Source organism: Neophocaena asiaeorientalis, unplaced genomic scaffold (assembly GCF_003031525.2).
Source record: "Neophocaena asiaeorientalis asiaeorientalis breed wild unplaced genomic scaffold, Neophocaena_asiaeorientalis_V1.1 scaffold114, whole genome shotgun sequence".
Lineage (NCBI taxonomy): Eukaryota > Metazoa > Chordata > Mammalia > Artiodactyla > Phocoenidae > Neophocaena > Neophocaena asiaeorientalis.
In genome coordinates this window covers 6,736,366-6,754,269 of record NW_020173116.1, presented here as the reverse complement: position 1 = coordinate 6,754,269, position 17,904 = coordinate 6,736,366, and the positions used below count along the sequence as shown (strand labels likewise).

Sequence of the window (17,904 nt, the reverse complement as noted above, 5' to 3'; positions counted from 1 at the left end):
TTTTAAAAAAAAAAAAAAAAAAAAAAGGAGGCTGGCAAACTCTAGCCCTAAAATTCATTTTCTATATTGTACAGATCATTTACCTTCAAAACAAATTTCTGCTTATTTTTGCTATCGTTCACATCTCCGTGGGTAACTTCATAGACGTGGGCAAAAGCCCCTTCTCCAAGAAGGTGATCAACATAGACCAGCAAAGAACCTGAGGAGATAGTTAAGTCAAAATGAAAAAAAGGCTCAAAACATTAAAGGCTATCAAAATGAAGTATTTGTAAATTTTTCTTGGTGCTTGAATTGCTTTAATAAATAAAAATGGATATAGCTCCCTTAGGAAATGTTTTTCCAGTCTTACATGAAAGTTAAACAAATACCTGCCACAAAATACCCCCTTTATAACGAGGTGATGGAGGAGCCAGGGCAGCACTGCCGGGACCCAGGCCTGTCACTGAGCAGCAGGGCCTCGGGCAGCCATCCTCTCTTTACCAGTGCTGTCATATTTAAAGGGGGAGTACGTGTGCTGCCTACTTGGCAAGACTGTTGTGATGACAGAAAGAACAAGCGGACATCCTCTACAAAGTGCTAAACAAAGCTCGAACATGCCTTTGAAAAATGCAAGCGTTTTACATCAGAATAAAAAGGGCAGAGCATAACTGTACCGATATTTCTAACAGATAATTAAAAAATTTTTATTGCAGTAAACTTTCTATTTTAGAACAGTTTTTGATTTATAGAAAAGTTGAGAAGATAGTAGTTTCTGTATGTTCTGCATCCTGTTTCCCCTACTGCTAACGTTTACATAACCAAGTTACACTGGTAACAAACAAGAACCAAAACTGGTATGTTACTGTTAACTAAACTCCACACTTGATTCAGATTTCACTAGTTTTCCCCTAATGTTCTAGGACACATTCATCAAGTCTCCTCAGACTCTGCTAGGCTGTGACAGTTTCTAACTTTTTGTTCTGATGACCATGACAGCTCCAAGGAGCACTGTTCTGGTAAGTTGTAGAATGCCCCTCAGCTGGATTTGTCCTGATATTTTTCAGTTACACTGGGGTTATTTGTTTTGGTAGAAAGATGACAGAGGTAAGGTTGTAACAGATATTTAATTTTTTAAAAAAAGAATTCATGTGTTTAAAATCAAATATAAAAAAGTAGCTTTCTGGTTTCTAGCTGGCATGTAAGGAGTTTGGAAGTTGTCAATCTACCGTCACAGTAAGAAAAAGCTGAACAAATTGAAAATCAACAACTCTTAGATCTGTTAGAGAACTGAGGTCACAGGGAAAACTGCTGCCCCCCAAACTGAGGAGACAGACAGGTGAATACAGAGAATAGCAGAGCCCAGAAGCAGAAACTACCACTGAAGCCAGTACCGAAGCGGGGGTGGGGAGAGGAGGCACCACAGAAAGAACTGATGTCTCAGACCTTATTTAGGAACAAGTCTCTAGGGAAGCCCAAAGACAACAGGGGAGACAAATAAGGACACAAAGGGGAATTTCAGCCTTTGATACCTACAGCCACAGAAAATAGTAAACACAGCCTAAGTCCAAGCCAGATAAGCATAAACCTTACACTAAAGGGCTGTTTATCTCAGTTCCTTTCAGCAGGATATCAGAACTGGCTTCTAACAAAAATTACAAGGCATAATAAGAGACAAAAAACACAGCTTGAAAAGACAGAGCAAGTATCAGAACCAGATACAGATATAGATATAGAAAAGATTTTGGAATTATAAGACCAGGAATAAAAAAATTATGATTAATATGCTAAGAGCTGTAATGAAAAAGGTAAACGAAATGCAAGAATACAAGAGTAATGTAAGGAGACAAATACAAACCCCGAGAAAGAATCAAAAGGAAACGCTAGAAATAAAAAAGGACTGTGACAAAATGAAGAATATCTTTGATGGGCTCATCAATAGGCTGTATGTGGCTGGAAAAAGAAACTGTGAGCTTGACAAATATGCCAACAGAAACTTCCAACACTGAAATGCAAAGAGAAAAATAAAATGAAAAAGATAGAATGTTCAAGAACTATGGGACAGCTACAAAAGGGGTAACAAATGTGTAATGGGACACTAGGATGAAGAAGAAAAAGAGAACAGAAGACATAGCTGGGGTAATGATGGCTGAGAAATTTCCAAAATCAATGACAGAAACCAAATCACAGATCCGGGAATTTCAGAGAACGCCAAGCAGGAAGAATACCAAAAAGCTACATCTAGGCATGTCATGTTCAAACTGCAGAAAATCAGACAAGGAGAAAATACTGAAAGAAACCAGAGGAATAAAGCACCTTACCTATAGAGGAGCAAGCATAAGAATCACACTGACTTCCCTTCAGAAACCATACAAGCAAGAAGAGAGTGGAGTAAGTGTTGAAAGAAAAAAAAAAAAAAAAAAAAAAGCCAAAAAGCCACAAACCAAGAATTCTTCCCTTTCAAAAGTGAAGAAGAAATAAAGACTTCATTAGACAAACAAAAATTAAGGCAATCTGTCACCAGTAAACCTGCCTTGAAAGAAATGTTAAAAGAAGTTCTGGGGGGTGGGATGAATTGGGAGATTGGGATTGACATATATACACTATTGATACTATGCATAAAATAGATAACTAATGAGAACTTAACATATAGCACAGGGAATTCTACTCAATGCTCTGTGGTGACCTAAATGGGAAGGAAATCCAAAAGAGAGGGGATATATTGGGTTGGCCCAAAAGTTCATTCGTTCTGTAACATCGTATGGAAAATCCCGAACGAACTTTTTGGCCAATCCAATATGTATACGTATAGCTGATTCACTTTGCTGTACAGCAGAAACTAACACAATATTGTAAAGCAACTATACTCCAATAAAAATAATAAAAGAGAAAAAAAGAAGTTCTTCAGAGGGAAGGAAGATGGTACAGGTCAGAAACTCAGATCAGAAAAGTATAGGAAAAGGAATAAATGAAGATAAAGTAAAATCTTTTATTTATTTATTTTTTATTCTTAATTCATCTAACAGATAGCTGTTCAAAATAATAATAGCAACAATGTGTTCAGTAAGCACAGCCTGTGGATAAGTGAAATGAGTGAGAGTAATGCCATAAGGGGGAGGAGGGAGGAATTGGTAACATTGTTATAAGGGACTTGTGCTATTTGTGAAGCAGTATAGTGTTATTGGAAGGTGGACATGGATTACTTGTAAATGTACATTGCAAACTCCAGGGCAACCACTAAAAAAAGTAAAGAAAAAAGTATAATTGATATGCTAAGAGAAGAGAGAAAATAGAATCACATAAATAATTAAAACCAGAGAAGGCAGAAAGAGAGTGAAAGACAAAAAGGAAATGAAGAACAAGGGCAATAAATAGAAAACAGTAACAAATATAGTAGATATTAATTCAACTATATCACAATAGATAAAAATACAAGACCCAACTATATGTTGTCTATAAGAAACACACCCTAAATATAAAGACACAGAAATAATAAAAGTAAAGGCATGGAGAAAGATATGTCACGCTAACATTAATCAACAGAAAGCTGGTGTAGCTATATTAATTTTACACAGAACAGACTTAAGAGTAAGGAAAGTTACCAAGGATAAAGAAAGGCATTACATAATGATATAGGGCTCAGTTCTCCAAGACATAACAATCCTTAATGTGTATGAGCCTAAGAACAGAGCATCAAAATAGGCAAAAATTGACAGACTTGCAAGGAGAATAAATCAATTCACTATTACAGTTGGAGATTTCTACATCCCTCTATCAGCAATTGACAGATCCAACAGGCAGAAAATCCTTAAGGGCATGGTTGAACCGAACAGCACCACCACCAATCAACTGGATCTAATAGACATTCATGAAATACTTAATTTAACAACAGTGGAATATACATTCTTTTCAAGCTTACGTGGAACAGTAACCAAGAAAGACCACATTCTAGGCCATAAAACACAACTTCACCAAATTAAAAAAAAAAAAAAGAAAGAAATCATATGAAGTATGCACTCAGATCACAGTGGAATTAAGCTGGTAATCAATAACAGAAGGATAGCTGGTAAGTCCCCCAAAACTTGGAGATTAAATAACACACTTTGAAAACATAATTTAAAAATTATGAGATGTGGAAAATGCAGTATTAGAAATTTATAGCATTCAATGCATATGTTAGAAAAGAAGATCTAAAATCAATAATCTTAGTTTCTACCTTAGAAAACTGGAAAAAGAAGAGCAAATTAAATCCAAAGTAAGCAGACGAAAAGGAAGAATCAGAGTAGAAATCAACAAAATTTAAAACTGAAAATCAGTAGAGGAAATCAATGAAAACAAAAGTTGGTTCTGTGGGAAAAAAAATTTGGTTCTTTGAAAACATCAATGAAATTGATAAGCCTCTGCCAGGCCAACTAAGAAAAATTAGGGAGGACACATATTACTAATACCAGAAATGAAAGAGGGGGCATCACTACAGATCCTATGGACATTAAAAGGATAATAAAGGAATACTATGAACAGTTAGTTCTATGCCACATGTACCAAAAATGAATAAGTGGAATTTGAAATTAAAAACACAATACAATTTACATTAGCAACTCCCCCCCAATGAAATATTTAAGTATAAATGTAACAAAAAATGTACAAGGTCTACATGAGGAAAACTATAAAACTCTGATGAAGCAAATTTAAAAATCTAAATATATGGAGAGATATTCTATATACACAGATAGGAAGACACAGCATTGTGAAGTTCTTCCAAACTTGATCTATAGATTCAATGCAATACCAAGCAAAATTCCACCAAGTCATTTTTGTGGATAATGACAAACTAATTCTAAAGTTTATATGGAAAGGCAAAAGAATCAGACAGCCAACACAGTATTGAAGGAGAACAAATTGGAGGACCGACACTACCCAACATCAAGACTTACTATAAAAGCTACCAAAATCAGGACAGTGTGGTATTGGTGAATAGGCGAATACATTAATGAAACAGAGGAGAGAGCCCAGCAATAGACCCAAACAAATATAGTCAATTGATCACTGACAAAAGAGTAAAGGCTATTCAATGCAGGAAAGATAGTCTTTTCAACAAATGGTGATGGAACAACTGAACATCAACATGCAAAATGAATCTAGACACAGATCTTACACCTTTGACAGAAGTTAATTCAAAATGGTTCATAGATCTGAATATATAACACAAATCTACAAAATTCCTAGCAGATAACATAGGAGAATATCTAGGTGACCTTGGGTTTGCTGATGACCTCTTGGATACAACACCCAAAGCATGATCCGTGAAAGGAAAAAAGTGATAAACTGGACTTGATTAAAATTGAAAACTACTCTGCAAAAAACACAGCTAATAGAATGAAAAGACAAGCCAGAGGCTGGGGGAAAATCTTTGTAAAACAACTGATAAAGGACCACTGTATAGTCAAAATATACAATGAACTCTTAATAAGAAAACAAACAACCTGATTGAAAAATGGGCAAACGATCTGAACATAAATCTCAGGAAAGAAGGTATTCAGATGGCAAATAAACACATGAAAAGATGTTCAACATCATACATAATTAAAGAATTGCAAATTAAAGACAATAGTGAAATACCACTGTACATCTACTAGAATGGCTAAAACCCCAAACACTGACAATACCACATGTTGACAAGAATGTGGAGCAACAGAATTCTCATTCATTGCTGTGGGAATTCAGAATGGTACAAACCCCGTCGGAAGACAGTTTGGCAGTTTCTTACAAAAGTAAACATAGCCTTAACTATATGATCCAGCAATCACACTCCTTAGTACTTACCCAAATGAACTGAAAACTTACATCCACACAAAAACTGTACAGGAATGTTTACAGCAGCTTTATTCATCATTGCCAAAACTTGGAAGCAACCAAGATATCCTTCAATAGGTGAATGGATAAATAAACTATAGTACCTTCCCACAATGGAATACTCCTCAGAGATGAAAAAGAAAGAGCTATCAAGTCGTGAAAAGACATGGAGGAAACTTAAATGCATATTGCTAAGCAAAAGAAGCCAATCTGAAAAGTCTATATACTGTAATGATTACAACTATGTGGGGACGGCAGTAGGAGATTAGTGGTTGCTAGGGTTTCAGGTAGAGGGAGGAAGGGATGAATAGATGAAGCGCAAGGGTTTAGGGCACTGAAACTGTTCTGTATGATACTGTAATGACAGATGCATGTCATTACACATCTACTGTAATGACAGATGCATGTCATTACACATCTGTCAAACCCCACAGAATGTACAACACAAAGAATGAATCCTAATGTAAACTATGAACTGTTGTTAATAATAATGTATCAATATTGGCTCATCAACTTTAACAAATGTACCACACCGATGCAAGATGTTAATAATAGGGGAATCTGTGTTGTGTGTGCATGTGTGTGGAAAGTACATTATGAGAAGTCTTGCTCCCATTGTTATCCACATCTACCCTGTTTCCCCTCCCACTAACAATTAACCATTTTTATTAGTTTTGAGTACCCTTCAAGTATTCTCTGGAAATACTATCGAGTATGAAGATATATTATCTTGCCCCTTTTTAAGAAATAAAGAGCAGCATATAACACTAGCCTGCCCTTTCACGTAGAAGCATGTTTTGGAGATCAGTCCCTAGCTGTACAGAGTGAGCTGTAGTTTACTGTAGAGATGTCCCATAATTTATTTAAGCAGTCCCCTTAGATGCCTATGTTGTTTCCAATCTGTTGCTTTTACACACACCTCACTTTAAATATATCCAAGTGTATCTGCAGGAAATTCTTAAAAGTGGATGTCTGGGTCTAAAAGTATATGCATTTAAAATTTTGATAGCTATTGCCAAATTGCCTTTATAAGTTATAGTCCCAACAGCAATTGAAATCCTACAGTCATGGCTTAACAAAATGTTATCATCTTAATACTACAGATAAAACTTTTTACTGGAAGTGGGAGAGGGGGTGGAGGGCTAGGTGTGAGGGTGGTGCCAGGAGGAAAAAACATCAACTTCCCACAGAGAAAAGAAGAGTTTAAAGTTTTATTACCCATATGGTTCTTACCCAGTTGAAATTCAGTCTTCGGTTTGATGGCTGGAAGTTTACATTGCCATTCATAAGTATTTGGATAGGAACTCACTGGTTTAGAAAGCCCGGATAAAAGTTTGACAATCAACTCATCATCCCAGGGATTCTCAACAGTGAAGTCTTAAAGGAACAGGAACAAAAAAGAAAAGGAATTCAGTATCCAAGACTTTTACCAAATAAATCATAGACAAAGCAAGTGGAGACATTCATTAAATAAGCTTTCAAAAGCCTTATCTTTAAAGAGCACTGATTCTAATAATAAAGAACCATTTTCAAAAGTCAAAATGGGTACTTCTGCACAGTTCATTATCTGTCATTTTAGATCTACAAATTTAAATCAATATTCAGTTGGGACAAAGGAAATTAACACCAAGGGCATCTATTCTAGATTTTACCTTTAACACAATTATGGGTACATGTCTTAAAGGCAAACTTGGAGATTAGTTACTTCTAACATGATCATATATGTATTCTTTAAATTGCTTTCCACTTCTATTTATAAAACACGGCTGCCTTTTAACGCATACTACCTACGTGCAATTTGTCTGTATGAGATATACTTTGGGTCCACAAAGACACAAAGAGAAACCGTTTCTAAAGGGAAGAAAAAAGTTTCTGCCCAATTTAGAATGTTATAAAAAATTCTATTAGTGGCAGTTATCAAAGACTAACCCAACATGACTGATATTTACTAGTGCTAAGCAGATGCGGGACACTTTTCTGAGCCCTTGATGTTTACTAACTCACTTGGTCCTAACAGTAAGACCCTAAAGTAGGTACTGCCAACCCCTCCACTTTATAGAAAACAGGGCCACGGAGAATTGAAATAATCTTCGCCAAGATCACAAGACAGCCTAAGAGGGGGAGCTAGGATTAGAATCTAGCTAGTCTATCTCCAGAGTCTGTGCTCTTGTCCACTGTTAAGATTGTTTCTGTGTAACCTTGGGGTAGGGGTGGGGTCCTCTAACCCTGAGCCTGTTTACTTTTCTGTAAAATGGGGATAACAGTATTAAATTAAACGCCTGGCATAATGGGCCCTCCAATTCCAGTTCTCTTTTCCAACAGTAGTTATTTTGATACCTTTTAAAATTAAAACAAATTAATTAGTCCTTCAAGTGTGTTACTGTTGTGTGCACGGTGAAACGGCATGCAAGTTTGTCTGAACTTGCGTTCTTCTCAATGGCATTCAAGGCCCTGCTCTTTGAGCTTCTTTCATGGAACAGCTTTTAACAGGTTATTGTCCTTATTCAGGGAACAATTAAGAAGGAGCATCTGTTCACACCTGGAGCGTCGATATTTCCAAGCAAGCCTGTCTGCATGGGTTCTGCCTGGAACCTGGCATTGGCGTCTGCTGGATCCTCTGCAGGGGCAAAGTCAGGGTCTGTGAGTTTACAGGCCTTGAGGCCCCACTCCGCCTCGCTGGTCAGCACAGCTGCAGCAGGTTGGCTCAGACGGAGCAAGGATGCTGAAGAGACATCTGTGGGGAACGCTGGTTCTGGGCTTTTCTCTTCAATCGGACTGGATGTGTTAAAGGGACAAGATAAACACATATGATTACAAGCTTTATTGGGTTTGAACACATAAAAATCCCACAAAACAGTTTCCTTTTCATTCTAGGAATGAGATTTCAAAACTGCTTTACAAAGAGCTTATTAAGGCATTTTCTTCATACAAACAAATATATGCAGATACACAGCTCATACAATATGAATAGAAATAAAATAAACAACGTGGTAATATATTAAATAGGTGAGGTGACACATTGGATATTCTTTAGTAGGAGATGTTGGTAGGAAAGGGTTTATTTTCTTAAGTTGTCTTCTAGGCATCACTACTGTAATAGGGACTGAATATTTTATTCCAAAAATGGCTTCTTTTATAACACTGAAACAAACAGAAAATGTCAGCCATAGTCCAACAGCCTAACATCAGTATATTTCTACACACACACGCACACACAATCGATCCTCATTCCTCAAGGATTCCATACCTGTGAATTCACCTACATGAAAAATTTGTTACCCCAAACAACACTCATGGGGCTTTTGCTGTCATCTCAAGACGTGCAGAACAATGAAAAATTTGAGTCACTCAACATTTATGTTCCCAGGTGAGGTCGAGCAAGGTGACGCTCTGCCTTCTCATTTCGGCTCATACTGTAAACAGTGTCCTTTCACAGTATAGTTAGCGATGTGGGGTGTTTCTTTTTCTTGCATTTTTGTGCTTTTAGTTGGTGATTTAGCTGTTTAACTGTTCCCCAAGTGCAGTGCTCAAGTGCTGTCTAGCGTTCCTAAGTGCAAGAAGGCTGTGACGTGTCTTGTGGAGAAATTATGTGTTGGATAAGTTTCGTTCAGGCATGGGTTACAGTGCTGTTGGCCACAAGTTCAATGTTAATGAATCAATAGTAATATATTAAATAAGTGTCTTTTTAAAATATAAATTTATTTTATTTATTTCTTTTTGGCTGTGTTGGGTCTCGTTGCTGCACATGGGCTTTCTCCAGTTGTGGTGAGCAGGGGCTACTCTTCGTTTCGGTGCACGGGCTTCTCACTGCGGTGGCTTCTCTTGTTGCGGAGCACGGGCTCTAGGCGTGTGGACTTCAGTAGTTGTGGCACGCGGGCTCAGTAGTTGTGGCTCATGGGCTCAGTAGTTGTGGCTCACGGGCTCTAGATTGCAGGCTCAGTAGTTGTGGGGCACAGGCTTAGTTGCTCCCTGGCATGTGGGATCTTCCCAGACCAGGGCTCGAACCCGTGTCCCCTGCATTGGCAGGCAGATTCTTAACCACTGAGCCACCAGGGAAGCCCTAAATAAGTGTCTTTAAACAAAGTGCTGTGACCACAGGCCTGTAGGATCCTAACTGTGTATTTCCCCTAGAAGCAATGGGTCAGTATTTGCTAATTCAGTGTTTGCAGTGATTTTATAGAAAAGAACCAATGCAAATAACAAGTTTGGACTGTACATACGTCTCCACACACATATTCTCTCTGCACCTTTAGATTCACATATCTACAAACAGATGCACGAGTATATATTTTTATACAAATGAATTCATGCAACTTCATGTTGCATTTTTTACTGCTTGACACAGGCATTTTTCCTACCATGAATTTTTAAAATAATAAACTAATTTTGGAATTTAGATTTAAAGAAATGTCACAGAGATAAAAGAGAATTCCCATATGTTCCTCACCAATTTCCTCTAGTGTTACCAGGTCACATTAAAGTGGCTCTCTTGTCAAAACCAATAAACCAAGCTTTGTCATATTACTATTGACTAACCTCCAGACCTTGTTTGGATTTCGCCAGGTTTTCCACAAGGCCCCGTGTTTGCTCCAGGATCCAATCGGGGACACCATGCTGCATTAGTTGTCAGCCTCCTTCCTTACTCTTTTCTCCTCTGTGACACTTTCTTAGTCTTTCCTAGTTTCCTAAGACCTTGTCGGTTTTGAGGAGTACTGGCCAGCTATTTTGTAGACCGTCCCTCAATTTGGGTTTCTCTTGTTTTCCTCCTGGCTAGACTATGAGTATTGGTTTGGGGAGAATATCACAGAGGTGATGTGCCCTTCTCCTCCCATGACATCACCATGTGTCATCACGGGTGACGTTAGCCTGATTATTTGGGAAAGGTGGTGTCTGCTGGGTTTCTCCACAGTTCTACTGTGGGTTTTAATGCTGTACACCATTTAATCCAGTGGATGTGTGATGAAGTGTAACAATTCCCTTGTTCTTAGATATTGAACATATTTCCAATATTTTATATTACAACGAAACAGATGTGTTTCCAAACCCATGTACATTGCTACTAGCAACATGAGTGCCCAAATTACTGTGGGTGCATAAACGATGAATAAAATCCCTTTCCCTTCTCCACAAAACTGTGAATTTTGTTTAACTTTCTAGCTCTTCCCCTTCTCCACTGAAAACTGAAAAGGTAAGGTATCACTGTCATCAATGCTTATGATAAAAAATGGCTGTATCTAGACTGGGAGAATTATGAACATGTGCTGGGAATCCATAGATTCAGGCTTCAGGTATAATGATTCTCGTAATGGGCCTGTCCCTGGCGGGGACTCTGGAAACTAAATCTATGGAGTGTTGCAAGAGCCACTGACTCCCTGGGAATAAGGTTTCGAAGCTAAGGAAGCCTCTGTCCCTGGGTGTCTCCCCACATGAGTCTTGTTTCCTTGCAGCTTAACTGTCACATGCAGTCAAAGACAATAGTTTCTTGGACAGTATTACCCTGCTGGCAACAGTGATTTTTGTCCTATATACATCTAAATTAATCTTGTGCCAAGTGTGGTTTATGGTAGTCTTATGAGTCAAAAGTTTAGCTGCACAAAGGAAGATTCCTGGTGGGCAGTAATAGACTATGCCCACTGAGTAAAATTTTAAATTAAAAGGCAAAATCTATTTAATTTGCATTAATTTTATTTCTAGTGAGTTAACCCTTTTCTACATGTTTATTCATTAATTTTTCTTTTGTAAGTTCTGCTCATGTCCTTTAATCCAATCATTTATTTACAGGGGTCTTAGTTCAAGAAGAGGTTTTTGATAATAAGCAGCAGTACAGCATAGTGGTGAGAGCGAGGATTCTGAAATCAGAGATAGGGGTTCAAATCCCAGGGCTGCAAAGTAGAAGCCGTATGGCTTTGGGTCCTTTATTTAGCCCTCTGGATCTGGTTTCCTCATCTATAATGCTGGAAAAGAAAAGTTCCTACAATTAAAGTTATTATAAGGGTTAGTTAAAGGTGCAGTACATGAAAAGCATTAAGTGCTGTGCAGGAATATAATATATACTCAAAAGATTGTAGCTACTTTTAGCGTCTATGACATTCACCAGACTATTCAAATGTGGCAGAATTTTACTTCTGCAAAGCATTAGTGTATGTATGGGAAGTCTGCATTTTGCATCAGAACCTAAGAGGCTTAAACATTCTATCTTCTTCCTCTTAAAAGAAAGTTATTAGGACTTCCCTGGTGGTGCAGTGGTTAAGAATCCGCCTGCCAATTCAGGGGACACGCGTTTGATCCCTGGTCTGGGAAGATCTCACATGCCGTGGAGCAACTAAGCCCGAGCACCACAACTACTGAGCCCACGTGCTGCAACTACTGGAGCCCGTGTGCTCCAACTACTGACGCACCTATAGCCCGTGCTCCGCAATAAGAGAAGCCACCGCAATGAGAAGCCCACGCACCACAACGAAGAGTAGCCCCTGCTCGTCACAACTAGAGAAAGCCTGTGCGCAGCAATGAAGACCCAACACAGCCAAAAAGAAGAAAAAAAAAAGAAAGTTATTGATTTTCTCATTTATAATGGGTATACAGAAGCAGTTAGGTGTTTGCTCAGTTCTGCAATAGTCTTTATATGTCACAGTCTTTGGCTGGCAAGAGCATCTGCAGTTCTGCTCCCCAAATCAGTGGAAGTCAGTCACAGGAACAGTCTCCCCAGGGATTCTCTGATACCCCAGCTGCTTCTCTCACTGCCCTGACGTACCAAGTGTCATTGTATTTATATGTACAGACAGTACCTTCTGACTTAAAGCTCTGAGTTGATAAAAACTCTGGCAGCCCTTAAAGAAGGGCTGGAATGAGGTATTCTATTACAGCTTAAGAAGCAAGCTAGAATGAAAAGGGAGACAGACAGGACCACATGCACCCACACAATACCTGAACTTTCTCTCTTTCAAGGGTTCCATCTTGTTTCTTTCACAAGAATTCAAAGTCACATGGGTGTACTGTTCTGCTACCACATTTTCTGAAATATACAGAAAAGTAGAGATGGGCATTATACACACACATATGATTTTATATGGTTATAAAGTCCAGGATTCCTTTTTACACTGACTTTCATTATAATTTCAAAATAGTATTCCATGGTAAAATGTACTATGTTTAAAAAATGGGGAAAAAAATCACTTAAAAAATTCTACCGTTATATGTGAGCGTTTCAACCTTATACATCTAATCCATACAATCCTTCAAGAGAAAAGAGTCCAGAGGGCAGCAGGTTCACCGTGGGAGGATGACCAGACCACGGGAAGTTACGGGTGGCAGTGTGCACACCCTGTTTGAGGAGAAGCCGATGCCAAGGCCATGGAGAATAAAAGGCTGAAATGCTTGTGGAGGGCGGAGATTTTGGTGTCTTTCAGTCTAACTTGCCTTATTTAGTCAGCGTTTAGTTGACTGAACTGACTCAGAGGTTCACACCAGAAAGCAACCTGGCAATACTTACTATCACTCCCTTTAATTAAAAAAAGAAATCTATCTATGGAGAGACAAACTAGATAGGGCAGAAATACAGAGCATACTTCTACCAAGTGATGCTAATATAATATAGATCCAACTATTACACTAGATGAAATTTTATCAGATACTGCTTCACTGAACAGGTGCTACCACTTTTTAGTACTAGAACATTAGCTTCTATTTATACAATCAAAGTGGCAAATACACTAAGAAAGGTCAATATTGACTTTATGAAAGACTCTTGACTGTTAAACAGATTAGGTTTTCCAAATTGAAACAGTCTTAAATTTTTAGAATGAATGTAGCAAGTCTGTGATAGCACTTGGCAATTGTCCAAGTTTCAACTAAATCCTCCTTTAAAATTCAGGAAAGAAATATATTTGGTTAGTACAGTAAGAAAAAATGTTTACTCCTTAGTTAAAAACTTTTAGGCCTATAGGCTCAGACTTCACATTACAATAAGCTTTCATCCAGGGGAATGAAATTCTTCTGCAGTTCTTTCACTATTCCTTCAGTGAACAACTGCTATTAAAAAAAAAAAAAATGCCAGCAGTGATAGTGCTTGGCTAGTAAATTAGCAGAAAAAGGTAAAGCGGTCCCAGATCTCATAGCACAGGCATACTTAGAGATATTGTGGGTTTGTATCCAGACCACTGCAATAAAGCGGACATCACAATAAAGCGAGTCACACAAATTTTTTGGTTTCCCAGTACATATAGATGTTTTTTGTTTTTGTTTTTTTTTTTGCGGTACGCGGGCCTCTCACTGTTGTGGCCTCTCCTGTTGTGGAGCACAGGCTCCGGACGCGCAGGCTCAGCGGCCATGGCTCACGGGTCCAGCCGCTCCGCAGCATGTGGGATCCTCCCGGACAGGGGCACGAACCCGTGTCCCCTGCATCGGCAGGCGGACTCTCAATCACTGCGCCACCGGGGAAGCCCAGAAGTTATGTTTACACTGTACTGAAGTCTTAAGTGTGCAATAGCATTATGTCTAAAAAAAAACAGTGTGCATACCTCAATTAAAAAACAGTTAATTGCTAAAAAATGCGAACCATCATCTGAGCCTTTAGGGAGTTGTAATCTTTTACGACTGGTGGAGGGTCTTGCCTCGATGTTGGTGGCTGCTGACTAATCAGGCTGGTGGCTGCTGAAGGCTGGGGTCATCGTGGCAGTTTCTTAAAATAAGACAACAGTGAAGTTTGCCACATCGATTGACTCTTCCTTTCATGAACGATTTCTCTGTAGCATGCAATGCTGTTTGATAGCATTTTACCCACGGTAGAACTTCTTTCAAAATTGGAGTCAATCCTCTCAAACTCTGCCGCTGCTTTATCAACTCAGTTTATGTAGTATTTTATATCCTTTGTTGTCATTTCGACAATTTTCACGTAAAGCAACTATACTCCAACAAAAACTAATAAAAAATAAAAAAAAATAAAAAACAAAACAAAATAATCTTCACAGCATCTGCACTAGGAGTAGATTCCATCTCAGGAAACCACTCTCTTTGCTCATCCATGAGAAGCAACTCCTCGTCCATTAACCTTATCATGAAATTGCAGCAATTCAGTCACACCTTCTCTCCACTTCTAATTCTAGTTCTCTTGCTATTTCCACCACATCTGCAGTTACTTCCTCCACTGAAGTCTTGAACCCCTCAAAGTCATCCATGAGGGTTGGCATCAACTTCTTCCAAACTCCTGATAATGTTTTGACCTCTTCCTATGAATCAGAAATGTTTTTAATGGCATCTAGAATGGTGAATCCTTTCCAGAAGGTTTTCAATTGACTGCCCAGATTCATCAGAGGAATCACTGTCTATGGCAGCTATAGCCTTATGAAATGTGTTTCCTTTTTTTTTTTTTTATTTAGGCTGCATCAGGTCTTCGTTGTGGCAGGCAGGATCTTTGCCGTGGCATATGGGCATCTCTCTAGTTGAGGCGCGTGGGCTTGGTTGCCCCACAGCACGTGGTATCTTAGTTCCCTGACCAGGGATCGAACCTGCGTCCCCTGCGTTGGAAGGCAGATTCTTTACCACTGGACCACCAGGAAAGTCCCTGAAATGTATTTCTTAAATAATAAGACTTGAAAGTCTAAATTACTCCTTGATCCATGGGCTGCAGAATGGATGTTGTGTTAGCAGGCATGAAAATAATCTCATTGTACATCACCATCGGAGCTCTTGGATGACCAGGTCCATTGTCAATGAGCAGTACTATTTTGGAAGGAATCTTCTGAGCAGTATGCCTTAACAGTGGACTTAACATATTCAGTAAAGCATGTTGTAAACAGATTTGCTGCCATCTGGTTTTGCTGCTCCATTTATAGAGAATAGCCAGAATAGATGAAGCATAGCTCTTAAAGGCCCTAGGACTTCTGGAATGGTAAACAGCATTGGCTTCAACTTAAAATCATCAGCTGCATTAGCCCCAACAGGAGAGTCAGCCTGTCCTTTGGAGCTTTAAAGCCAGACCTTGACTTCTCCTCTCTGGCTCTGGAAGTCCTAGATGGCATCTTCTTCCAATATAAGGCTGTTTCATCTACATTGAAAACCTGCTGTCTAGTGTAGCCACCTTCATTAATGATCTTAGCTAGCTCTTCTGGACAACTTGCTGCAGTTTCTGCGTCAGCACTTGCCGCTTCACCTCGCACTTTTGATAAGGAGATGCCTTCTTTCCTTAAACCTCACGAACCAACCTCTGCTACCTTCACACTTTTCTTCCGCAGCTTCCTCACCTCTCAGCCTTCAGAGAACTGAAGAGAGTTAGGGCCTTGCTCTGGATTAGGCTCTGGCTTCAGGGGATGTTGTGGCTGCTTTGATCTTCTATCCAGGTCACTCAAACTTTCTCCATATCAGCAATATGGCTGTTTTGCTTTCTTATCATTTATATGTTCACTGGAGTGGCACATTTTATTTCCTTCAAGAACTTTTCCTTTGCATCCACATGGTGAAAGAGGCCTACCTGGGCTTTTGACACGCCTTCCTCACTAAGCTTAATCATTTCTAGCTTTGGATTGGAAGTGAGAGACGTGCAACTCTTCCTTTCACTTGAACACTTAGAGGCCACTGTAGGGTTATTAACTGGCCTAAATTTCACTATTTTTGTGTCTCAGGGGAGAGGCCCGAGGAGAGTGAGGAAGACAGGGAATGACCAGCTGGGGGAGCAATCAGGGAACACACACAACAGCCATTCACTAAGTTCACCATCTGCCGTGGGTGAGGTTCGTGGCACCCCAAAACAGTCACAATAGTAACATCAAAGACCACTGACAACAGATCACCATAACAAATATAACAATAAGGAAAAGTTTGAAATATTGCGAGAATTACCAAAATGTGACTCAGACACAAAGTGAGTAAATGCTGCTGGAAAATGGTGCCAGTGGGCCGCTTGACACAGGGCTGCCACACACCTTCAATTTGTTAAAAAAAATCCAGTATCTGTGAAGTGCAATGAAGTGCAGTAAACAAGGTATGCCTGTATTTATTTTGCAGGATCGTATTTAATAGGTAATAATTATCTGTATTCAATAACTGTGTCATTTGTTAAGCTTCAGTTCATATGTATAAAGATCTTTGATATGAGAATGTTATGTTTGGGGAAAATAAGGACCATCTGTGAGTTTTATCAGATCACTAAAAAATTTTTAAATATGATTTTCCGAGTATAGTACTTGGCTACATCTCTAAAGTAATAAAATTTGTAGATACATATCAAGGATTAAAATTTGCTGTTTGTTACTCTTACCAAATTAGAAAATAAAATGTTCATATTTTTAACATTCAAGTCTGTCTGTAGGGGCTATTTCGTTTGTTGTAAAACATGAAATAAAGCTATAATCCCATACAAATGGGTTGGACTTTGTATCTTTGCCTTTAAATGCTTCTATAGATTTTTCTCCCGTTCTACCTAAAATCTAAGTTATCAAACTTTTAAAATGCACATACACTTTAGAAAGACATTATGCCAAAACCAAAAACCGTATATGTAATAATACAGTGAATGGATTTTAAGTTTCCTCTTTATGATTTTCAAATCTTCCAGAAGAAAACTACAATAGTAAAAGAACTGAAGTTGGCAGAAGACACTAAGATAGTGTAAGGCACACCTTTATCTTCTAGAGGGTGCACTGAATCCACTGGAAGCCTGTGGAAGGGCGTAGATGCCAGCTGTGCAGCAGACGTAAAGTCTCCCGGGCTCTTGGGACTGGGAGCCAGGGTTTTGTTGCAGCGGACACCCCACACGGTTGAATCATCCAAAAACTCGTCAGTGTGAGGTACTTCCTACAACGAAAGATGAACGGAAAAAAAGTAGCAATCTCCTTGTTTCATAGATGAAATTTAACACATTAATACTTTTTAAGATTCAAAAAAATGAGGAATTTTAATTTTTTCGAAGAAATGGATGTAACCCCTGGCTAACACAGAACCAAGGACATCGTGGGTCTGTTCTTTTCCCCAGAACTGGGACACTTCATCTTTAACACACTCCAGCGGAGTTATATCACATGCAAGAGTCACGTTTCGTTTACCAATTTTTACTTTTTTTTTTTTTTAAAAGATTTATCATTC

The 17,904-nt window shown here is 38.7% G+C and overlaps 1 protein-coding gene across 1 annotated transcript in view; it reads right to left on the bottom strand.

Moving 5' to 3' along the window:
- The window catches only part of BUB1 (BUB1 mitotic checkpoint serine/threonine kinase), a 41,745-nt gene that overhangs the window by 3,563 nt on the left and 20,278 nt on the right, over positions 1-17,904 (bottom strand). Inside the window, exons 16-20 of the mRNA XM_024744059.1 lie at positions 17,442-17,616; positions 12,754-12,841; positions 8,369-8,604; positions 7,063-7,206; positions 84-199 (exon numbers count right to left, since the gene is read on the bottom strand). Coding sequence (XP_024599827.1) covers positions 84-199; positions 7,063-7,206; positions 8,369-8,604; positions 12,754-12,841; positions 17,442-17,616 — 759 coding nt within the window. The remainder of the gene's footprint in view (positions 1-83; positions 200-7,062; positions 7,207-8,368; positions 8,605-12,753; positions 12,842-17,441; positions 17,617-17,904) is intronic.